General features: G+C 45.8%; 2 protein-coding genes across 9 annotated transcripts in view; both read right to left on the bottom strand.

The window, feature by feature from the left end:
• Positions 1 to 1,444: 1,444 nt before the first annotated feature.
• On the bottom strand, positions 1,445 to 8,471 carry OTX1 (orthodenticle homeobox 1). The gene is made up of 5 exons (XM_027555612.1): positions 8,320 to 8,471; positions 7,889 to 7,957; positions 6,104 to 6,311; positions 5,005 to 5,156; positions 1,445 to 3,748 (listed from the first exon to the last, which is right to left on the bottom strand). Exons 3-5 carry the CDS (start codon positions 6,198 to 6,200, stop codon positions 2,930 to 2,932), a joined length of 1,068 nt encoding a protein of 355 aa, XP_027411413.1. The 5' UTR covers positions 6,201 to 6,311; positions 7,889 to 7,957; positions 8,320 to 8,471; the 3' UTR covers positions 1,445 to 2,929.
• A 4,172-nt stretch (positions 8,472 to 12,643) lies between these two features.
• Positions 12,644 to 24,816, bottom strand: part of EHBP1 (EH domain binding protein 1) — a 355,442-nt gene continuing 343,269 nt past the window's right edge. For 6 of the 8 annotated variants that reach the window (XM_027555607.1, XM_027555611.1, XM_027555603.1 and 3 more), the window contains 4 exons: positions 21,431 to 21,530; positions 20,244 to 20,317; positions 13,909 to 14,023; positions 12,644 to 13,733 (listed from right to left, as the gene is read on the bottom strand). In XM_027555607.1, the coding sequence (XP_027411408.1) occupies positions 13,643 to 13,733; positions 13,909 to 14,023; positions 20,244 to 20,317; positions 21,431 to 21,530 (380 nt within the window). In that variant the 3' untranslated portion in view covers positions 12,644 to 13,642. The remainder of the gene's footprint in view (positions 13,734 to 13,908; positions 14,024 to 20,243; positions 20,318 to 21,430; positions 21,531 to 24,816) is intronic. The other 2 variants (XM_027555610.1, XM_027555605.1) reach the window with 1 other exon arrangement.

Genomic DNA, 24,816 nt, shown 5'->3' with positions numbered 1-24,816 from the left:
AGAACCCGCCTCAAGTTGCTGCGGGCGCAGGCAGCCCAGAACATAGGCCTGGAGCGGCCCTAGTGGCGGCTGCGTGAGCCAGGGCGGCACTGGGGCAGGCCAGGCAGGTCGGTCGAGCAAGGAGACCCTGCCCCCGGGCGCCCAAGCCCATGCAGCGAGAGCGAAAAGCCTCTTTGCTCCGGCCACCGGCCCAGACTCCCCGGCACGTGCGGGCCGCGCACCCCAGGGGCCACAGCGCATAGCGGGCTTGCGCGCCGGATCTCCGTCCGCCGGCGGCGCCGCAGGGTGACGCTCAGCGAGGCCGCGGCTGCGCCCACCTGCGGACTTTTGCGGAGTAGGGGGCTGCTGGGCTTATTTACAGACTAGGAAGGCGTGGTGCGCCCGAGCCGGAACCTACGGAGTCCGGAGGGAGGACGCGGCCGAGAAAGCTTCACTCCAGCCGGGTCTCGCAGCCATGAGACAGCTCGGCATGGAACCCTGGAGGAGGGGTCGTTCTTCAAACCCGGCCTCAAGTTGTGCTCTCAGTTCTCACACGGAATAAAAAGAATAGGGTGTGTCGGTCACTTCGCAGGAAACTTTTCGTTGTTTCCTTATTTCCTTCCCTCCTGTGGACAAGTTGAGCAGCTTCTGGGCCTTACGCCCAGGAGGTTTCAGACCAAAAAGGATCGGGACTCTGGGTCTTCTGGAGCATCATTCCAACCCACCCCCACCTCTACCCCTGTCTTCCTCAGGGAAGGTGGAACCCTCCTTCCGACCCCCTGCTGCAATCCAGAAGTCTGCTTCCCCTGACAAAGTGAAACGCGTCCCTATCGACTCTTCTAGATTTTTGTTTTTGCGTTTTAATACGAACAAAGATAGTTTGGCTACTTCTGGCAGGGCCTGAGGGTTTAAAGGGACATCTTAGCACGTGGAAGGGATGACTCGGATTCCCCCAGCCGCCATGAAGCCACTCGGGACAGCTCAGCAGAAAGGAAGGTTGTCTGTTGCCAACATGCAAGACACGGATCGGTTTTTTTGTCGTTTTGTTTTCTTTTCCTTTTTGGCTCAGCTCTGAGAGCATTACAGAGCTATCCCTTCCCGCCTCCCGACCCTCTTCCCCTCCCCCTCTTCTTTCTGGTGCAGGCGGCAATTAGGGTGAAGAAATCAGTGCCAGGCTCCTGCCTCTAAAGAGAAAGGAATTGCTTCGGGAATTGAGTCCTGACACCTGTCTCTGTCCGCGATGGCGAGAGGGGATACGGGGTCAAAACGCCTGGGGAAAGAGGCCGGGCTGACCGACGCGGGGGGTGGGAGGGGGGACCCTCTCTAGGAGAGCGTTTCTTTGGCCTGCAGCTTCACATAGGTTATTAACACGCGGGTTATTAACACGGAGGTTTCCTCTTTTTAGTTCCCTCCACCCACCCAAGACCAGGACCTGGGCTGGAAGCAGAAGAGCAACACTGACAAATCGTTCATTAATTTGCATTTATTTTCGGGAAATAATGTAGATAAAGGGGGGAAGAAAAGGGCTGCCTTACATTTCAACAAGTAATTTGCGATCTTCACATCGGACAAATCAAATTTACAAATTACTTTCCCACCTACTGGACGAAACGGCCAAAGCCAAAATTGATATACAGGCATGGGCTCTCCGTAGATTTCGGAGAATGAAGGTGCACTAAAAACTCACTAGACAAAACAGGGTTGTTTAAAGAGAGAGAAGCCGACGGAGGAATTGAACCTGGGTTTGGGGCCTGGATTCCCCACCCCCACCCCCCATAATACTATATTTTTATCTTTTTGCTTTCTTTTGGTTTTGGTCTCTAAACCAGAACTGCGACCATGTGCTTAGACCCGGTGAAGGGCTCAGTCCTGTGCCCCCTCCCAGCCTAAACCCCTCCCCTGTGCCCTGACTTGACTCTTTCCTTCAGACTCCAGGACCCTCCCGATTCTCCGCGCGCAGCTTCCTAAAACCAAACGATTTTCTGTAATAAATACACAGAGGGAGAAGGTGTGAGACGGCAGGGAAATTTTGCAACAACTGAAAAAGTAAAAAGCGCCATCGTTTAAGAAAGAGAGGAAAGGGGACAGAGGGAAAATATTTTTTGCTTTTGTTTTATATATATGTGTGTGTATATATATATATATATATGCTGTATATATCTTAAAGTTCTATTTCTTGGGCTCTAAGACAAGATATGCTCAGTTCAACCAACAGCAACTAAAAAGTTTAAGTGGTCCCTGGAACGGACCTGACTATATACAGCATTCCCGCTGAGGCGGAAGCCTGGGCCAGTTCTACGCAGGGCGGGGCTGTGCGCAAGAGGCTAAGGACGCGTTCCTCCCCTGGGTCTCCCACGAGCGCGTCACGCAGGAGAGGAGGAAACGCCAGCAGGCTCTGGCCTGCAGGCGGGGAGCTGGGCTGAGGGCAGCTGAAGGGGTGGCAGTCTGCAGGCGAGAAACGCTTAGTGGTTGTTTTGATTTGGAGTAGAGTGTGGGTACACTCCCAACAGGCAGACACATGCCAGTTAGTGACTCCAGTGTCCAGAAAGAATAAATTAAAGTGTAGGGCTCAAACAGCAAGACAGAGCGAAGAGCCTCCGAAGGCTGCAAGTGCATACATAGTAACTGCCCAGAAAGACTAGAAGTGGGCGACTTGGGAGTTCGGTGGGGGCTGAGGAGGGGAGCACACAGCTCTCCCGGATAGAACTTGTTGGCCAAGCCGAAGCACCGGTCCCCCCATCCAAGGGGTGGGTAGGGTTTGCACATCCCCCAAGCAAGTGGACAAAGATGAGGGCGGCAGTGCAGCAATGGGCATCTTTTGGGGGCATGAAATTTCGGGTCTGGGGAAGCCGAGGCAAAGGCGGGCGATGCAGCAGCAGCAACAACAGGACGGGGATCACGGAGGGCGCAGGTAGTTGCATTTCTTCTCCTCTTCCTCCCACTCCTGGGCTCACAAGACCTGAAACCTCCATGAGGCTTGGTCCTTATAGTCCAGACAGTCAGGCGAGTTGAAGTTGAGTTTCCAAGCAGAGGATGCGGCGGCAGCGCCAGGCTCCTTATAATCCAAGCAGTCGGCAGAGTTGAAGGCGAGCCCCGAGCCGCCGTAGCCCTGGTGGTGGTGGTGATGGTGGTGGTGGTGGTGGCCTGAGGACTGGCTCAGCGGGTGGTGTGCGTGGGGATGGTGGTGATGGTGGCTCGCCATGGAGGAGGGTGCCATAGGGCTGAGCTGGTGCGGGTGGTGGTGCGAGTGCATGGGCGCTAAATACGAGCTGCAGTCCACGCCGCCAAAGTAGGAAGAGGAGGGCGCGGGGTAGCCCTGGCCATAGCTGCCGCCCTGGCCGTAGGACATGGGATAGGAGGCTGCGGCCGAGGCGGCTCCTGCGGCTACCGAGCGCTGCATACACGATGCGTTGCTGGGTGCAGCCAAAGGCTCGGGCATCGACACTGAAGCCGGCGCTGAGCCGGGCGAGATGGAGGCCGGACTCCAGATGGACGAAGCAGCAGGCGTACTCAACGACGACGGGACCGCCACCGCCGGGTTCCCGCCCAGGCCTGCAGCCGCGGCCGCCGCGGGGTTGGCTGAGGCGCTGGATGCGGAGCTGGAGGACGAGGCGGAACTGGACACAGCAGGCGGCGTGAACTGGCCGCTGCTTTCGGAGCCCGAGCTCTCCCGCACCGGGGACGACTTTTTCTTTGCTGGGCGGCTCTTGGTCCCACTCCCGCTCTGCTGCTGCTGGCGGCATTTGGCGCGGCGGTTCTTGAACCAGACCTGCGGCAGGCCGAGTGGGGAAGAGCGTGTGAGGGGCCGAGTAGAACTTGCCACTCCCCTGCCTCTTGGACCGACTCTGGCCTAGGAACCGCATCCCTCTCCGATCGACGCCTCCACCCTTCCCCATCTCCGGCCCGGCCAGATCCTGCATTCGCTGCTCCACCCTCCCCCATCCTTCTGCTCAAAGACCCTCCTCTGGCAAAGTAGGGATGTGCACCTCCCCACCCCCACCCCCAGCTCAACTCTGTCGGAGGGCGGAACATTTGTGTCTGTCCAGCCAAAAGTTCAGCCATCTCTAAACTGCTGCTGTTGGCCGCTTCCCAACAGACCTGTGAATGCATGGAGGCCCTGTCTTATGTGAATAGAGCTCGGGAAACTGCGGCGAGGCACAGAGCACGCCGCGGAATGGGGGACAGTCACCAGGTCTAAGCCGGAGCCACTCTGCCCCACGGAGCCCTGGTGCTGGGCCGGCAGAGAATTTGGGTGGGAGCAGGAAGCTGAATTAGAGGGGGACTACGGAAGGAAGCCTGAACAGAATTTCGTTGAACTTCTTGGCTCCAAGTGGGGAACCAAATAAGACAGTCATAAAGTTCTCACTCCTCTTGGAAGGCCCGGGTACAAGACATGGCATTCCTGTTCTCTCGAGCCTCTGGGAGGAAAAAGGCAAGATAAAAGGCCTTTGAGAAGAGTTCTGAGTTATGATCCGATCAGTATTTTCCGGGCCCTTTCATCACACACACATACACACACACACACACAAACCCAGAAACAGCAAAGCTGGTAGCCAGATTTTGCGTTCAGCATCCTCTCAGAGCAAAGAAAAAGGTCTAATCACACTGCCGCCACCCGTGGGGCACAGTTCCAGACAGGGGACCAGGCTTTGGCCAAGCCCCACTCTTTCATTTCCAGGATTCCCGGGAAGCAAGGCCAGGGCGGAGGCAGAATTCAAGACCCGGTAAGAAACTGCCAAGCCCTGGGGTGGCCGAAGAGGCAGGGGACAAGTGTCGGGCTTGGCCTCCTGCAATCCTAAAAGAGACTTCGGAGAGGCGCCCCGGGGCCAACGGCCCAATTCAGGGCTCTAAGCTAGTTCCTTTAATTTTGGCCTCTCTGCCAGGCCCGGGCCCAGCGCTAGGGGGAGTCTGAGAGGGGCTGCCCAGCCTGTAAGCCCGCCCCCACACCAGACCACTTCCCAACCAGGCCCTCTCTAGCCAGCCCCAGCACCCCTCCCCGGACCCTGGAAACCCCCGCGCGCGCACCTGAACTCTGGACTCTGGCAGGTTGATCTTGAGCGCCACCTCCTCGCGCATAAAGATGTCTGGGTAGCGAGTCTTGGCAAAGAGCGCCTCGAGCACGTCCAGTTGAGAGCGCGTGAAGGTGGTGCGCTCGCGTCGCTGCTTCCGCGGGGTGGCTGAAGGGAAACGCGGGGGAGTGTCGGGTCAGTGGTGGCCACGCGGACTCGCGCTAGAGTGTACGGACAGGACTCTGGCAGGCCCTGGACCAGGTCGTTGCAAAAGAAAGCCGGGCTCCGAGCAAAAAAAAAGAACTCCCCAGGGAGGCGAGCTTGACAGGCCACAGGTGGGAGAAACTGCAGGTGTGCCTGAACGGCACACCGACACTCCTGATTGTCTCCGACACTCCAGGGCTGCCCCCTTCCCTGCCTCTCAGAGGATAAGAAAGGAAGAGAAGTTATACAATCTTTCTTCCTTCGCTGCCCCCCCGCCCTGCCAACACTCTCCCTGACTGGAGGGTGGGGAAGGGGTGTGCCGAAACATGTCCTGGAAAACACTTTCCGAGGTAATAAATGGAGGTGAAGAAAAGGAACCTAGACAAGAAGGCCAGGATTTGGCTCAAGTCGTCCACATCAACAGTGCAGAAGTTGGTGCAGGCCACCCATCTAGAGGACAATTTAATTATGGAGGGAGAATCCCTCTGCCTTACCTCAGCCAGTCGCTTTGCATAAGGCAAGCTCGGCCTTTCCTGTCAGGGCCAAGCGAGTGTCCATACTCCTCGTTCAGTGTTGAGGGGGAAAGGCATAGATTCTTTCGATCTCTCTCTCACACACACCCCACCCATGGAAAACGAATCCGTGGGTAAATGCGCCCTGTGCTGGCGGTGGGATGACAACTGGAGAGAAGCTGCCAGTGTGGCCGGGCTGGAGGGCTCACGTCTCACGTCTTAGCCACCCCGGCCCCACTTCCCGACCACGATCTGCCCTTCGAGTCAGCGCGCCCTGCAATGTAAGAGACTAGGCAACCGGTTCCCTGGGCCTAATCTGGGACAAAATTTGTGCTCAAACCCAGAGGCTGGGGATTCCCCAGATTTCTAAGGGAGGAGGGTGTGGGGGTCGATGCTCACCCGGATAGCCCACGGAGGGGTGTAGGAGGTCCATGGCTGGCCCGGCTAGACCGAGCCCATTCATACCATATGGGGGTTGTTTGAGGTAAGACATCATGCTAACAGCTGGGTGGAGGCGCCCCGACGGATCCAGGGGGCCGGGGGCCAGGCGCAGTGCGGGGCTCCCACTGCGCAGTCCTTCAATCTCTGTAGAGTCTGGGGGCCCGGCCTATGGAAACATAAGACACACCGAAACCGTCATTCCAAGACATCCCGGCTTCCTGGACTTGCCGGAGGAAGGAGTACAGGATTGGGGAGGTGACGCAGGCTATGGATCTGTGCAAAACTCGGCTCTATAAGGCCTTAGCCCAAAGACCACAGCTTCTTTGAAAAGTAAAATTTCTGGATCATTATCACCTCTTTTCGGGCTTGGAATGGGCCAGACACTCGTAGGGCGACGCTAGGAGTGAGGAGAGGTTAAAATCAGGGGCAAACTTGGGAGGTCAGAGCCCAAACCGCAGAGTGTGCTAGGTCCCAAGACTAGGCAAAAATCTGTTCGGGTGGGAGAAGGCATCACACCACACAAGCAAACATCCCCTCGACCTCAAGGCGGCAGGAGACCCAGAGCATGAGGGGTTGTTTCATTTTGTTTCAAATGTTTTTGAAAGTGGAACGGACAGGTAGACTCTAGAGAGCCAAGGTAAGGCACTGCGGAGGGCTCGCGGCACCTGGGCCTCTCCGGGACGCATTGCCCACTGAGTAGAGTACCTCCTTCCAGAGTCTCCGGGGTTGGGTCCAGGCCCTAGAGACCACAGCCGCTCTTCAGGTTTACCTCTCGGTGCCTGGCCGCTGAGAGATTGCTTACCCGGAATCCCACCCACACTTCGACCACCGATTCGAGCCCAGGTCCGGCCGAGCCGACCATAAGGCGCCACCGTACAGGTGGCAGTTCAAACAGGCCGCCCGAGATCACCCGCACCTCGCCACAGCCGCAGGCCATGCTTCCCCAGAACAAGCCGGTCCTGGCTGCGGACAATGGGGTCCTGGCCGGGGTCGAAAGGTGACCTGACCAGCGCCCCAAGGGTCTGGCGGATTTGGGAAGCCTCAGTGCAGTAGGTCTGGTGCGCTTCCCGCTTACCCTACTAGCTGAGCCTGCGCCCCAGGACCCGATCCAGACTAGAGAACTAGGCCTCTGCGGCGTAGCTCGCGCTGCCCCGGGCAGGAAGGTCGACACCTGGCTTCCCCAAGTTGCCCCCAAAACCGAGGTGCTACAATCAGGAATCAGGAAGTAGCGCTGGAAGAGTGGGACGGAGACCCCAGAGGACCTGTCGCTTTAGCCCGCTTCACAGGAACTTAAAGCAGACCTGGGACCCGGGCTAGAAGAGTTCAGGGAAAAAAGAAGTTAAGAGCTAGAGAAGTCTCCCGCTCCTCTCCCCAGGGACCCACGGCCTGGGCCGGGAGAACTCGGTTTGCAGGGAAGGCGACAAAAGGGAAAGAGCCGGGCCCAAGGGAGAATGGGACTCAGCTGTGGCGACTCTGCTAGACTGCAATGTGAGTTTTCAAAGACTTTCTTCAAACTTAGCACTTCAGCTGGGTTACTTCGGAGGAGGCGGGGGAGGGGTGCGGGGCCGCAGCGGAGCTCCGGGGTCCTCGGCTCAGCAAGAGGGGAGCCAGGTGGCTTCCCAGCCCCTCCCCCCGCCCCCCCAATGCCAGGGACCGGGGAAGCGGGGACCAGTTTGAGGAGGGGGAGGCAAGAGCCACCGAAGCGTTCCCAGAGTCCCGGGCGACCAGCGGCTTTCTCCTTACCTGCCCTCAGCTGCCGGGGCCGCTCACCATCTACCTCACGCCCTCACACAGACCCTCTGCGCGGCCAACCTGCAAAACAGAGCGGCACAGGAATTACCCGCGGGGCCGGGCGGTGGGTCAGGGACTCGCCGGATTTCTTTCTTTCTCCAACTTCCCTCCTCCCTTTCTCTTTCTTTCTAGTGGCTTTGTGCGTGTCTCTCCAGGTTTCACTTTATTGCACAGACACTTTGTTTGCAAAGCCCCACACGCTCCCGACACAGTGCCTCGCCCGGGACCGCACCGAGGGGGCCGCAAGGAGAAGGTGGGGGTGAGAGGGGCAGAGCTGGGAGGTGGCTCGAGGTTGCCGTGGCACTCCGTGCAGCGTGGAGGCGGTGGGGGCTGGGGAAGTCCTGCAGAGGCACTTTGCAAACTAAATAAATCAAGCGAGTTACCTTGTCGGAGTGGCTTGTCTCGCCGGGGTGTTTAGGTGATTGGAAATGTAGCCTGATGAAGATTGATCACCTTTCTACTGCCCTCCCCGGGTATGTGAACGCGAGGTGAGTGCGTAACGGGGCTAGGCTGCCAATCCCCGGCCCCGCGCGGGCTGAGTGACAGGGAGCCGGGCAATGGCAGCACGAGCCGGGGGTTACCTCCGCGCTCCCCCGCCCTCCCCCGCCCCCTGCACCCCGCCCTCACCGCCCGCCCGCCCGCCCCGCCCCGGTCGCGCGCTAACTCCGGGGCTAGACTGGCAAACGCAGCGCAGAGCAAGACCGGCAAGGCGAGCGCCGCGCGGGAGCCCGGGCCGCGGAGGGAAACGCTGGCCCCGAGGCCGCCGCGGGGCTCCCCGCCCTTCTCTCGCCCTTTTGGCGCCCTGGAGGGAGTGGCAGAGAGGAGGCGAGGTGCTGGAGAACCGGTTCCCTCGCTCTCTGGCACGCCACCCGATGGGCGCGAGGAGCCGGGAGCTGCGGGCTGGAGGGGAACGGGCCTCCGGCCCCTCTCCCGACGCCGCGGGCCCCGGAGTCTTCATGCACCGGGCCACCACCCGCAGACCCACGCGGCGGGCGACTCGTGCTGTCTGGGCTACTTTGCTGAGCGCGGGAGCAGTCCCGAGTGCGCAGATCCCGCCTCGGCGCCTCAGGACTCCAGTGCCCTTGAGCGGCACCCGCAGGGGAGGCACGGCCACTTGCCTGCTCTTCGACGTCTCCTGGAGTTCCCAGTCCCCACGATAGGTGTTTGCAAATCCTGAAAGCTTCTTTTGAAATGTCGGCTCCCAGCGTCCCCACCCCTTTACACATACACTGTACTTCTGAATCGAAAGGTTTGGATAGAAAACTTTGTCTTTCACACTGGCTCCTTTTACTAGGGACAATCTGGTGGAAAACGTGGCCACAGACCCTGCCCTCAATTTCCTTTCTTCATGCCGCCGGAGCCTCCTTGAGCGATCTCCCCGGATAGTTCGTACTGGCGAAGCCCATTTCCCAGTCGAACAAACTTCTCAAAACACGTCTACCTGGGTGGACTTTTCAAAGCGCAAAAAAAGTGTTTGCGCCCCAACACTGAGTAAGGCAATTCTTTTAAATGGCACCTCCTCCTGAATATTAGGCCGACTTTACTTACCCCCTTTCGAGGAATTCCTATCGCTTCTTCTTAATCTCCCCCCGCCCCCTCCCCTCCACCTCAACAGGCGGAGTGAAAAGTTTGAACCGGAGTAAGTGTGAGGGCGAGTCTAGGAGCCGCCGGGCGCTTCGCGGTGGGGAGCGCCGGCGCTGCGGGGCCGCGGGGTAGGGCACCGAGAGCGCACCAGGCGCGGGGCGAGGAGGTGGCGGAGAAGGACGGGGGAGCCCGCTGAGTGAAAAGGGGCCGCGGCCGCCGCTCATCAAAGTGCTTCCCCTCCCCCAAGCGACACTTTCCTTTGGAGTCCGAATAAAATACGGTAACAGAATATGATGGAGGGCACAGTGTTTCCTTAACTGCTTCTCAAAGAACCCGGGAGATCTTCTTAGGACCTTTAATAAGGCTTTGGTCGGTTCTTTTGTTGATCTCTCAAAATCAACTCCTTCTAATTGAAGTTGGAGCTGAAAGCGAGCTAATGTTCAAAGAAAGTGGCCGCCAGACTAACGAAATTACATTTTTTTTTTTTTTTTTACGATGAGGGAACATCTAATCAAAGGGGCAAAAGAGGAGGGGTGTGGGGCGGGGGGGGGAGTATGAAGGAGAAAAGGTTTTACAAGATCCTTCTCTGGTTCACAAAAGTCAGCGACACGGGCGCTTCTCTCCAGAACAAAGACACCGCGACCCATTCACAAAAGCAAGAGAAAGAGAGAGCAAAAACAATAAAAGAACGAGGGAAAAGGAAAAACACGAACAAAATAAAGCCTTAACAGGAAAAGAAACTGCGCAGAGCGCAGCGCTGACTCGAGTGGGGACACACCTTAGGCTCGCGCAGGCCCCCGCGGGGGAATAGTTCTCAAGGCCCTGGGCTCCGAGCCCCCGAGATGCGCAGATTTAAAGCAAGAAACGAAATATAGCCCCCGCCTTCGGTTCTGGGGAAAAGCGCTGACTGGAGCGCACTAGTTTGCCGGGGAGAGTTGGCCGGCGCGCTGGGCACACTCCCCTGAGCTGCGGCTCCGCGCCTCTATCCCGGCGCTATCCCGGCCGGGGCCTGCGCGCTGTGTGCCTGAGTTAGTCCTCTCAGGCTTCGGTGCGTGCCGGGTCTCCCAAACCCTCGTCCTCCCGCCTCCTCCCGGCCCCTTTTCGCCTGCAGCGGCGGCGCTGGGCCGAGGTCCGGCAAGGTGGGGCTGCTGTGCGCGCTGGAATGTGCTCTGGCGGTCCCCAGGGCCCTCCACGCGGGAGCCAGGCTCTCTCGGTTCCAGATGCGGCCGCGATCTCGGGGAAGTTGGGAGGTATCAAGTAGCACAATTCCTCCCCCCCCCCACCCCCTAATGAGAGTATTTATCTAATCCCAAATTGCAGGCGAATTTTCTTAATGCTCAACCCGTAAAACCCCGGGATTAAGAGAAGAAAAAGAGAGAGAGGAGAGGGGAGAGGGAGAAGAGTGAAAAGGGGGAGACTGAGATGAAAGTTTCTTGTATGCGGCGGAAAGGACTCAGGCAGCACGTCGCTAGGCAAATATCCAGGTGGGAGACGCTGGGCCTGAAGCCTCGACCGTTCCAGCAACGGCCGCAGCTCGGGGAGGGGAAGAGGGGGCCCTTGTCTGGGGAGAGCCGGTGGATTCAGCTCAAGGCCCCCGGGCCGAGGAGGGGGCGTGGGAGCTGGGCCCTGGCTTTAGCATCCAGGTGACCTCGAGGCTGGGCCAGACTCCGGAGGACACTTGGGACGGGGGAGGGGTTTGGCTCCGGGGCCGTGGGATCCCGGCCAGGGGCGGAAGTTCTGCACCGGCCCGCGGGGCTGTGCCCAAGCCAGCCCGCTGCCAACACTCCTCCTCCTCCACCTCGGCGATCCCCGGGCCCACAGCTTCTTTTGCAGCCGCGCAGGCTTTCGGGTCCACGGCCTCTGGGCGTGCTGGGCTCGCGCCTGCGCCCGGGAAGCAAGACTTTGGGCACCACGCGACGAAATCCGGACGCGGCGTCTTCGCCACGGGCCAGACCGTGCCGCTCCCCGGGGGCCGCTGCGGGGCGTGCGGGCACCACAAAGCAGCCCAAATGGAAACCCCGCGAAGCTCGGGGCTGAGGCAGGAGGGGCAGGGAGAGGGGCAGCAAGTCTGGGGCTAGCGAAGGTTTGTCCCTTGGCAGGTCGGGAGCGGTTTAGGGGAGCCCCCTCTCGGCGAGGCTCCGCGGGGAGGGAAGGTTCCCGGAATTCGAATCCTGTGTAAATGGAGTGGGTGACGCCGGTCGCCCAAGTCCCAGGCTCCTCCGGGCTGAGGTTTCCGTCTGCCGGTTTCCCTAGGGTTAGAGCCGGGCTCTGAGAGCTTCTTCCCTCAGGGAGCGTAGCTTTCTCTGTTCTGCTCAAATGAAGAGGGCAAATACCCGATTTCTTTTAGTTCTGGTAACTTTGCAGTAACTTCCTTAAATTCTTGTCATGAAATTCTACCTTAGGGTGGTTTTTATCATTTTGAGACTGGCGGTGGCATACTTTTTGAAAGGAATTTGTGTGTACTGGTATAAATATTTGTATGTATATGTACGCATTATGATCGAGGTTACCGTATAAATGCTAGTGGACTGTTTTCTCTGTCTCCAGACTTGTTGAACGAGCTTTGTTTCAGTCACCCTGGTAGAGTAATGGAAACTACCATAAAATCGCCAGGTTTTTTTCTGTAGCTTAGAACTTCTTGTTGAAAGTTCCCTTTCCCTCATCTCATACACACAAACCTGCACACACCCTCCTCCTCCCCTCCAACAATAACCCCTCTTCCTTTCATTTCAGCACCTACAGTCTGGAGGGTTATCAGAAGTCATAGTTATTCCTCATATGAGTACAAAATTATAACAACTGCAAATTACAACATATTAGCTTTTTTTTTTTTTCAGTGCTGTGGATTCACAAATTTCCTCAAATCCTTAACAGAGATGACCCTTTAAAACATGCTAGTTTACACAGCTTAAGAAAATGTGACCAACTGCTTTTCAATTCACATTGGTGTGTCAGTAGGGCCCCTTTGGGGGTGATGTAAACTTATTCAGATCCAAATACAACCCAGTATTCTGCCCTGCATTCAAGAGGACCTTTTTTTTTTTCCACATGAAAAGTCTTATGAATACAAAAACTTCTCTCAAACCAATGTCAAGTTTTCATTACAAAGAAGCAGCAGCAGTGTTTAAGGTAAGAAAGTTTCTGCTTTTATTGAAAATTTATATATGACTCAGTATTGTAATAAATAAACAGATAACCATTTTCACAAAAAATGACAGTGCTATGCTAGAGAAGAAAATATTAATTGGATTTACTCAATAATGGCAAGACAGATTTTATCAATACAGAATAAATAATAACAGCATTCTTGAGCCAATTTTGAGACCCAACAAAATGTGGGAACCAAGCTAGATGTAATAAATAATTATCCAGAGAAAAAGATGGTGCATTCTCAGATGATAAGACTGTCTTTGTAAACTGATGCATGTCAATTAGTCCCATTCTTACTGCTCACCTTCAAATCACAGGACTTGTCTCAGGCTACGTTAAAAGGCCACCCTCTGAAGAAAGCAGAGGAGAAGTACTCTTATTATCTTTACAGTGAAATGTAAAACAACTGCAGAAAATCCCACTGGTAAACAGAACACAGTTTAATAAGTAAATTGAATATGATCTAACTATAAAATTTAGGTAACAGACTCAGTGTTACATATGGCAGGACTGGAAAAAAATCATTCATGACATTTTCTTTATCCCTCCCTCTTAAGCCCCCTCCCACCCCTCATTATGCTATTAACAACAACATCAACAACAACAACAACAAAAATGTTTTAAAATGTTCCTCCATCAAAAAATGAGGGAAAATAATGAGGGAAGAGTTTTCTTTCTTTGAACAGTTTCTTGAACACTCCCAATACCAATCACTCACAAGATGTCTGTGCAAATCTACTTCACATGATTTCAAGGAAATGATTAATTCACACCAAAAAACCCTTAAACAAAGCTATTTTGGAGTTCTGTACAAAATCTGGAAAGGAGGGAGGAAAAGGGGTGGTGGTGGTAAAGAAGTACAATCCGGTCAAACAAAATGTTAAAAGTTTTAAATCAACGAGAATGAATTTTTTTTTATGGTCTGGGGAACCCAAGGCTAATAAAATGTTGGTCAGGATTCTGGTCCGGTTTCTACTGAAGGACACATTTCTCTTCTTTCTTGGCCATCTTGCCTTTGTTTTGCTCCAGAGTTCGCTCCAAATGTTCATCTTCTTCTTCGGCCCTGGAAATCAAACAGGAAACCAAATTATTTTTCTTCGTGGAGGGCAGAGCGGCACTCCCCTCTCGCTCCGAATTCCAAGCCCCAGAGGGAACTGGGTACTGCGGGGCCAGGGAGAGGCTGCCCGGGTCCACTGGAGACCTCTGGATAGAAATCCCCGACCCCACCACCCACTTACTGCTTCTCCTGCGCGTCCAAGTCCCTGACGAGCGCGTCGCGCTTGTCCACTAGGGCCACCAGTTCATCCAGGAGGAGTTGCTCGCGTCGCTTCTGGGCCTCGGTCTTCTGCCAGTCTGCAGAGGACAAGAGGCTCCTTACCCACCTTACCCTCCCCTTCCCGCCTTTTCCAGTTTCCTTTTATTTCTCTGCAAAACATATCACAGAGCCACTAGCTAGTAGTGTTTCACGGGGAGTTTGGCCGTCGTGGTGAGGATTTCACCCCTAAAACCCTGCTTTCTAAGTATTTTCCGTAGATAAGAGACGGCTATGGCCGGGTTGAAGCCTTCACGAGACCAGGTGCGCGCCGGTGGCCAGCCGGAGGTGCGCACCTGATTTCAGCCAAAGTGGGGGAGGGAGAGCTGGAGGCCCAGAAGAGGTCAGCCGGAGGGTTGGTGGTGGGGGATGTGGGTAAATGAGGAGGCGGGAAGCAGAGATGGGCGATAAAATCCTCCTGAAAAGGCTAGAGAATCTGCCTGAGAACCTATCCTCCTCCCCCACCCCGAAGCTCACTCCATACAGCCCATTCTTCGCTAATTTCCTCTCCGCTCTATTTTAGCAGTTGGATGTATCTCACACTGGGCGCCATATGCTTCACAATAACTTTAAAAGTAGTGAATCGGCTAATTAGCATTTTTCTTTGAAGTAAAAAATAAATTTGCTCTGCAATATTACACTGCAGCTCTCGATCGCATCACAGCCAGTTTTCTTTTGGAGAGGTTTGCTGCGTGGCTTCAAATCAAAGCACTTTTGCAAAGGAAAAATTACATACTTCTTTTTGAAACCCCATGTTAAGGTTGGAAAATCCGATGGGCCGTGCTCTTTCCATGTGTAGGGGCAGTTTTTTGAAGATTTTAGGCCCCAATAATATATTTCCTAATCTTTGCTGGTCTGATAATTTCCTTAAGATGAGCAGCAGTTTCGTTTAATAAAAACAGGACCAAATCGAACATTTAAAGCACTTTTGAAACCAAAGCCAACTGCTCTCTGGCCAGACTGCAAGGGCTTGTAGCTGTCAATCAACCTCCAGTCTACCCCGCCTCCCTCATTAGGAAGGTAAACAATGAAAAGAAGAAGTAGATGATGAGGCAGATAGCCGAACAAATGAGGACCTAAAGGGAAACAGGACACCAGCTTGGGGAGGGGGAAAAAAAAAAATACCCTGGCCACTGACTCCTGTAGCTCCCTCCCCCAGCAAATGCACTTTCCAAAAAACAGAGAAGTGCAATCCTTTCTGGTTTCTCTCTTCTCTCTCCATTGCCCTGGGCAATCATGTTAAAACTCACAGGGCTGGTGCTTATTCAGATAAACCTAACAATGCACACCGCTGGTTACCATGTGAATCTTCACAAACCGCACAAGAATGTGCTGGTTCAAATCCCCCCCCGACCCCCTCCAAAGCAAAATTTATTCAAGACAGCAAACTGCTCAGCAGCTTTATGAAAGCAAATGGAGCTAGAGGGAATTCTATCTCGTATTTACAAATTAAAAATTAGATGCATCATCGTGCAATAAAGGTTAGAATAGCAGCAAAAAACTAGAATATTCTATTTTATCACTATTTCTATCACTATAATCTCAAATACATACACACACATATATTAAACATGCTATATATTAATTACCCTCATTTGATACAAAACATCACACAAATAGGTACATTAAATAATTGGTCACATTACATTCTTATTTTAAAAAGAAGTGTTCAATTGCATAGAGAGAAATAAAGAAACTATTTCTACGGAAAGCTTTTTTCTGAATGTAAGAATTTAAAAAATAATAACGAAACACCAAAACTGAAGAAAAGCCATATCTATCACAATTTTATTCCTTAGATTTAAATGCAACTGAGGTCAGGAATGCTGGACAATTTTCTAATCTGGTTCTTGTTCTTAATCAGTTTCATTCTACTACAGGAGATAAATTAATAGACTCTCCAGGTTGGAAAGATCTTAAAGGTCATCTGGTCTGATTTCAGGTAACTATAGTTCTAGAAGTATTAATTCTGAGAAAAACCTGCTAAATTTGAAAAAGATTTGTAACTAAATTTTATAATTATTAAGATTACCAACTTTGATAAATATTAATTTTTCCATTTCTGACCTCAAGAAATCATTCTAAGTTTAATTTATAATTCTTTACTTCCAAAACATTTTGATGAGCTTTAATACTGGGAAATAAAATTTCTCCACCATAAACTCAAGACATATAATTAAGTTGATAATTATAAAATTTTTTAAACTAAGAAAATAATTTTAATGACACATAATCTTAATTAACTTATTCCTTCTCTATACTTGGCCAGCCACTTTTAAGGTTTTAATTAATAATTAGAAATATCAAAAATTAATTTTTTTAAAAATAAGGTTTTAACAATATGGATAAGAGAGAAAATTTTGTATTTTTAGTCCCTTAAGTATGGAATAGTTTAAAAAATCTTAATCTTCTCCTAGCTCAATAATGACATTTCCCAAAACTGTAACAAAAACATTTTTTTAAGTTTTGAATATTTAGGTAATTTTCATCATCTTACAAATTTAACTGACATTAAATTTTAAATATTTCAGTATAAATTTTTGGGTTTTCCATATTAAATCTGTCATTACCACATTAATATCTATCTACAAATAATTAGTCAAATTGTGGGGAAAAAAAGCTATGTGCAGTGAGTAGATTTTACACCAGCAAAACTACTTTTACTTTGGGTTTGCTTTCTCACAGGAGTAAATTTATACACAATGGTAATTTGGGAAGTTAAATTTTGATGAATTAAAAAAATTTAATAACACCTTTCAAACTGATCAAGATTCACATTTGTATATTCAAGGCCTAAATTTAAAAAAATTTAAATCCCCCTTTAAATAGCTTCACCTAGACATAATGTCATGTTTTTAAAGCCTGAATGTAAGTTTATGTGTTACCTGTTATACATTTTAAGAAAGGATTACTCACCTATAACAGCTAGCCAGATGCACTGACTTTGGCTTGGACAGACTACAATGTGGGTTCTGATTAATTTAAAGATTCCAGTGTACTTTTGCTACAAAAGCCATATCCTCTCACAACAAATAGGATTAAGTTTTGATGCTGCATTTGAGCCAAAGTGTTGAAATAAAGAGATTCTGTTTATGTCTATCTGCACTGAGCTGTTTCGTTAATTCAAAAAACTCTTTTTTTATATATAGGGCCAATTATTCATTCCCTGATTCAGTTTATTTGCTGAAGTTGATAATTACCTTGGAAAAAAGGCAAAGAAATACCTATAAACACTTTAATAGAAAGGACCTAAAGTTCTTGTAGTAAACCTTCAACCTTGCCACTATAAATAAGCCTGGCACTTTGATGAAAATTAACACTAGTTTTGTAAAGAGCACATTGGGGGATTGCAGTCAAGTCTTATCTTTAGTTCCAGTCAACTAGCAATCCTGAAAGAGTTTGCATCATCATCAGAGCAGGCCATTTGATAGGATTCTACCGCTGTACCTAATCAATCTATGGAAGACTGTGGCTGTGCTGTGTAACAAAGCTAAAATAGATTTACAAATGGGGTTTTAGGGGATAAGCTCCTCCACAGGATTACATATTGATTTTAAATATAAAAAGCTTATCATATAAGCCATAACTACAAAAATAGTGAACCTATGCATAAATCCCTTTAGAAGAGCACCCACTTCAAACTCTAAGCCAAGAATAAATCAAGATGTACAAAATCCTAGAGAAGATCCATTTCTTGTGCAGAAAATGAACACACCACTTTCCAAAAGCCCACCCCAATGTGTGCAGAAATGAATTTATCTTTCCTGAGGGGGCATTAAATAATCTGGAACAAAAAAACTATAGGAAAGTATCTGAAAGATGTTTGTTAGCTTAAAGGATCCTGCAACTTAGCTCAGTAGAGTGAAACTCCTGCAATGAAAACACCTCAGGGGAAAAGAAAAAGGTAAAAAAAGGCCAAAGTGATTACAGATTCTCAGAAGAATGGATATATTGAATGTTATTATTATTATTTTGCTCTCAAACCAAGCTGTTAATATTTCTTTCATTGTGCTATGGCTATTAATATTCTGTGCTTTCTCCTGGTGAATGGTTTCACTAGCAGATTTATTTGGAAATATTTTAGTTTATTTATTATGAAAAATATCTCATGGCTACTAAGAAGAAGAGATGGGAAAGAAAAGAGAAAGGAACTTTAAAACAAAGGAAAGCAAAACAAAACCAATCAGTGTAGCCTGTTCATGTGTTTTTCTGCAGTGATTTAATGCTCCAAAAGACTACTGAACTGCATGTGTGTCCATTCTAAGGGCTGGCTCAGAGGACACTGTCTTCAAAGAACTGATAATCATGATAACCAGTATTTCTCTAGGACAGCCCAAGCCACATATTGCCCAGGCTAGTGGGGCAGGCCTTTCTCTGAGAAAGTGTCTTTATTTGTAATCAACAGGCTGTTTCTTTCCTCAAGCCTCTTTTTCCTGTCAACCAACAACAGAAACTGGCTGAGAGATTTAAGGCACAATCAGATACAGGACAATAGCATTAATTAAAAAATAAAACAGAACAAATCCTCAAAAAAGTAACAATTGCATTAAAGGTGTCATTCTTTTTTTCCCTCTTCTTCAAAAATACTTTCTACTGTTCTTCCATGTGTACAAGAGGATCAGGCAGAAAAATTTTAGATTATTTAATTAAGACTGAAGGTCTACTACATAGGGATAGGTTGCCAATGAAACTGGGATGTTTTATATGTATCATGGCCCTCCTTAAAGATGGTACTATATGGTAATAATAGTGGTTTTGGGATAGAAGCAGGATCTGCCTTAAAAGTCAACTGTATTGTATCAAGCTGCATCTTAGGGATGACTTAACTTACTATACATGAGAGAGTAAATTTTAAAAAATTGTAATATTCTGTATTGAGCATAATGAATCTATAAAGAATAAACTATAAGAGTTATACATACATTATACATACTATATACACATATATTTTATATTATACATATAAATAACATATAAATAGAATTTGCTATACCTACTTTTCAAATGACTGTTAAGCTTTCCAATCTCTTTTAAAGACTATACCACCACAACAAAAATTATATCAAGAGGAAAAATACCATTTAGTATATTTGTGCATTTTATTTCAATGGCAAGTTTCACGGAACTTCTTATATAATTTTGACAAATTTTATAGTCATTAGTGGTGTAATTTGACAGCCACTTGAAGAAAATTAGTTATCTGAAGGCTTTTGCATAAAGTAAATCTAATTTCTAAATTAGGATATACAAATGTCTTATTTATCAAATGATATTAGGAATATAAAAATAAAAATAAAGCTTCTATAAATGTAGAAGATAGTATTTAGATAAACAGTATGTGTCTTATTTAATAACAATATTAATTAAACTATTTTAAAAATATATGGTTTCATTTGACTTTCTCTTACAAACTTAAATTTCTAGTTTCCGAACTAATTATAATTGACTTCTTATAGATCAGGTACCTTATCAGGTGAAGAAAGAAATTACCATGGACAGTCAGTGGGTTAAGAGGTCAATATAGAATAGGAAAATCAATTTGCATTGATTAGACAAAAGGTCCATTTTACAGAGCCCAAAGGATTAGCTCTTAAGCAGACATCTTTGAACTATAAGACATTTTCAACTAAGAGGTATAAGGAGAACAGAATTCTAAAATACCAAAGAATTAAAAAAAATAACCATATATAATAAATGCCATAGTTAAGCCAGCTGATGTTTATTGATATTATGAACCATCCTTAGGATTACTATATATGTTACTCATTTAAAAGTTTATATAATGTGTGAAAGTGTTGAATTTATCTCATATGCCTGAATCTTTGCTTGCCTATTAATAAGAGTTGGAATCTTAAGAACTATAGCAGACTGGACAGTGACATATTTATATGGACATCAGTTAAATATTAAGGTAAAATTTAGAATCTGAATGTGAAAAATCAAAATGATAAATCTTTCTCAAACCTCTGCAGTGGAAGCAACTTGAACTTACACATAAAATGAAATCATTTAACTACTTATATTTCCTATTTAATGGACTTTTAAGCTTACAATTTTATGTTTAATAGTAAACAAAATGATGATCTGAATTAGGGTCCTAAGGTTTTACATGACTAATGGTTTCTGAATCTAAGACATTTATTTGGAACTCCTGTAGTTCCTAGTCAGACCACACCTAGTGAGACCGAAGTATATTACACTCTTTAAATCTCTTTGACAACTGACACTTTACACACCTCACTGGACCATGGCGTCTCTTACCTTCAATGGCTAGCATTGCCCGCAATTCCCGATTCAGCAGCTCATACCTTCGTTCTAAATCGTGTTCTTTTTCCCTAGGCAAGTTGCAAAAGTTCATCAATATGCTAATTACTAAATCATTAAACACTTAAAAAAAACCTTTAGGTTACATTGATTTTAGGACTCATAACTGACTTTTCTCTTTAACTTTAAGCTACTCAAAACAAATGATACACAAACCTAAAACCTTCCTCAGGTTGAATACTTACTAGTGGTATTATTTTTCTCCTTCAATTTTGAGTTGTACAAAAGTATATTTTAATCTGTGGATAAGTAATCTCATTCTTCAATGCTTTTTGTCTTAAGTGCCAGGTATAAAGCTATTTCATAAAATATTTTTCATAACTGTCAATAAACACCTTTTTGTCTAGAACTCCATGTGAAAAGAGTACGAGAAACATGAAAGTACTAGCAGTGCAAATTTAATATAGAGACAGTAAAAAAAATCAGGATAAATTAATTCTGCACTTCATAATTCTTTTATTAAGGCACTGTAGAAATGACAAAAATAGAGGTTTTCACTAAAAAAACGTAAACGTATTTCTTCCCACACTAGGTGGCATAATATAAGAATACTGCTAGTGAGAAAAAGGGACAAGCATTAAGTCCTATGTGAACTAAATGCTAAAGACTTGAGAATGCTTACATTTGGTTTAGTCTCCATTTTACTGTAATTCTTGGAGTCATAAAAGGTCACTTCTGTGTAAATTATTAAATCTTTTATCCCAAAATTTAGGGTAACATTATCTGCAGAGTACAAAGGTACTTTTGTCCTTATTAAGAATTATTTAATTTTTAACTGAAAATCTGATGTTAAATAAACTTGAGTTTTATTTCTTTTTCTCCTTAATATAAACCAAACATCCTTTTTTGTACACAAGTGATTTCTTAAACCCCAAAATTATTTACATTACTTGGTTTTCAGTATAATACATACATTTTTTCAGTATCTAATACTCTTTTAAAATTCTTACTCTTCAAATAAAAACTGGTTATACAGTATTTTATATTTTATTTTTATATAAAATATAATTTCTAAAGAAAGAAAAAAATTAAGCCTAATAAATATGAAATCCCAAGAAAGACAATGATAGAAAGTCTAAGACTCCTCAATGTTGTAGGAAAAACAAGCAGTGATAAGTACTTACAGGAGAGAGAGCTGGTTCATTCTTCTTATTAAGGCATTTTTCTTATTAACTAACATAAACCACTCCTGCATCATAGCTTCTTCTTCTTCTGTGTTCCTTCCTATAATTTAAGAAGAATTACTGTTTTTTCTATTTTACAAGCCAAATAATAGTTCAGCATAAGTCTTGTTTTTTTTTTTTTTAACATGAAACATATTTTAGCTAACCCAATAGTGCAAATTAAACTGTTTATAAGTTTATATGTAAGATTAAGGTCTGAAGAAAGGAATCAATATTTAAAAATTCATAAACCAATATCTAAAGGAGGTATTATTCAGCATGTATATTTCAGTCCCCTGAACATATATACGGATTATACTAATGTACATTAAAAAAAAAAAGTGTTCCAACTTTTAAATCCTCCCCAGAGGTTGACTTGTTATTATATTTCAATGAGGAACTCATGAAGCTAACAGACATATGGTTATGATAAAAATATATTAATTAATTAAAAACCACATTAAAAAATCATTATGAGAATTACAAGACTAGCAGAAAGATCAGAGAAGTCAAGAGATTTTGTGAGAGCTTCTACCTGTAATGACTTGCTTTTTTTCTTATTTTCCTCCCCCAAAGTAAAGTAAAGATATATACATGCATATACATTTCCAGAACTCATCATCCCTAATACAGTGAACACTTGCAAATTATTTTAAATATATTGTAAATGACCAGGCTACAAAAATACTTACATCTATCTGTGAAAAAAGAACATAATAATCTTCAGTAAATGAGAAAACATTTAAGCAGAGAGATGACGTTAAATGTCAGGTTATAAATTTACTGATTACACATTTAAAATTCATTTTCCCTAATAGTCATTCCATCATCTATACTACTTCTCCCCTCGAAAAGATTATAATATATAGCGTATATTTGGTATTATTCATATAGAAGTAGGCCACAATCATACTTGAGAAAAATATTAATACCCCACCTTCTTCCTTTAAACTGCCTTCAAATTGCATCCAGTCAAATTTATAATTCTTTGACTTTGTTTTCTTCTGAATTTCATCCATGATTGGTTTATTGTTTTGCTAGGCCATTGTTTAATACTTCAGTCCAACTTCTAGATAGATTCATAGGGTTAACTTAAATATCTAACAAAAAAATTAAATATCCCAGGCTAAGACTAAATATCCTAGTCAATTTCCTAAGTTTTATTTTCTTCTTTAGATATTTTCTTTTAACTTTCAAACATACTACACAGTCCATTAAAAAACATTCAAGCAATACAGAGACATAATTGAGGTAAAAGTTAAGTCCTCTTTCACCAACCTCACCCTCTCTAATTTGCCTATCTACCTCCCTTCTCCAGAAGTACTATTACAGTTTAGCATATCTTCTTCCAGACCACATAGGTAGCTATGTCTAACACACAGGTATATACCATGTCTGGACACATACAGGGTTTTTTTCTTTAACATAAGGGCCCTTGATTTGTTGTTGTCATGTTGTTCAAAGATCTACTTCATTTTTGTAATACTTGCATACATTATGGATGTGACATAATTAACTATTTCCACATTAATAAAAATTTGAAGAAAGTTTTAGAATGAAAATAGAATATAAAGAGCTGATCTGTGTGCAAGATTAAACATGTATTTCAGAGCATCCCTATAAAACAGATGTCTATAAAAGAGTTAGAGATAGGTACTTTCATTAAATTAAAGTCCATTAAACTTTATGATATGAAGCAGACCGGGGATAGATTCTTTTAGAGTATGAACAAAAGTCTTTATTGTTTTACAGCATTTTTAATCTCTCTTTTAGGGTAACTGGTTTTGTATTCACTTTGGACCATGTGATGTCTTGACACTGGTCATGTGATATAGGCTGCGATAGGCACAAATCCCTGGGTAGCAACAAAAGAAGAAAGAGTAAAAAGAAAAAGCTGAGAAAAAGCTTGCAATTTGGAAAAAGGCCAATTGTACCCTGGTGAAGGCCTTTTTGATCAGTGAAATGACACATGTGTGCAATATTAATAGGTGCTGTTTTTATGATATTTTGTTTTCTGATTAAAGACTTAATTTTTGTGTTCATAACCTCAGTGGTTTCTAAAAATATACACATATTAAAACTTTGTTTTGAATTTAACCTAAACCTGTAATTCAGGCTTTCAGGCAATAATACTAGAAGCATCTAGCCTTCTCTTAAATTAGCATCATTTTCTTCAATGGAAGACTGCTTCCTTGAGAACAACAATATTGATGTGGTACTACTGTGTTATTTTCAGTTTAACTCATGCCTATGATTTCTAGATAAGAATAAAAGATGCACCTTCCCTAATAATTAGGAAGTGAGCAGAGTGTCATGTTTCAAAAGGGAATAAGCCAAACAATAACACATATTTAAAGATATATTATTCAGTGCTACCTAGATTATATAAATTAACTGAAAAACATATTTGAGATTAAATCATCACTAACTCCTTATCTGAGATAGTACACAATGATGGAAATCTACACTTAGCCTAGTAATAAAAAAATTAAATTTTCTTCTAATACATCATCATACTATTGTTTTTAGGGATTTGAAATTTTTTAAATTTAAAAAGCTTTTAAAAGCCAGTAAGTTGAACCATTACAAATTAATCCTGACTTTAATAACTGGTTAAAGACCCCTTTAGCTTTATAAGTAACAAAAAATATTAAAGCCTGTGATCACAGTGAGCTTTTCTCATTTCTCCTCCAACCATTTGTTATTTAATCCAATACTAGTAATCCAATTTGTCCATCAGACTTTTAAAGGGCAGAATGCAACTTCCTCAGCTTAGACACTTTTCAAAGTACAATATATTTTTCAAATGAATGCTGGATGTTTCATTTTTCCCAACTGTTCCTAGCTCTAATGCATGAGGAAAAAAAAGAACAAGATGAACATTGTTCATACTGATTAAGTAAGAGCTCATTAAAGAGCTGTCAGTGCGGTACTTTGAATATGCATGAAGCATATAATCAGATCTAGTACCGTCACTAGAGGAGAATACGGTAAGTACAAAGGATTGATTTAATTACTTAGAGTGGGCTGTGGTGGTAAAGCAGTCTTGTTAGTGCAAAAAGAAAAAGAGGTTGTATTCTGGCACTGTTAGAAAAAAGGCAGTTTTAGCTTCTGCCACAATACATAATCTCAGAATAAAGCACTTTACATTGTAGCTTAAAATGAAGATTGTCATTATTTTATAAAATGGCCATAAATCATTTTATCTTGTTTAAACTCACCAAGTTAATTATCTTGCTTTCAAAATTATCTTTAATTTGTAATCACAACTACATTTTTATCACCTTAGAGCCAAAGCTGAAATTTAAGTATTTTTTTCAGTTTCATGAACTGAAAAATTCAAGATC

This window comes from Bos indicus x Bos taurus, chromosome 11 (genome assembly GCF_003369695.1).
Source record: "Bos indicus x Bos taurus breed Angus x Brahman F1 hybrid chromosome 11, Bos_hybrid_MaternalHap_v2.0, whole genome shotgun sequence".
NCBI lineage: Eukaryota > Metazoa > Chordata > Mammalia > Artiodactyla > Bovidae > Bos > Bos indicus x Bos taurus.
Note: the sequence above shows the minus strand (reverse complement) of the source record. Positions and strands in the feature narration are given on the sequence as shown.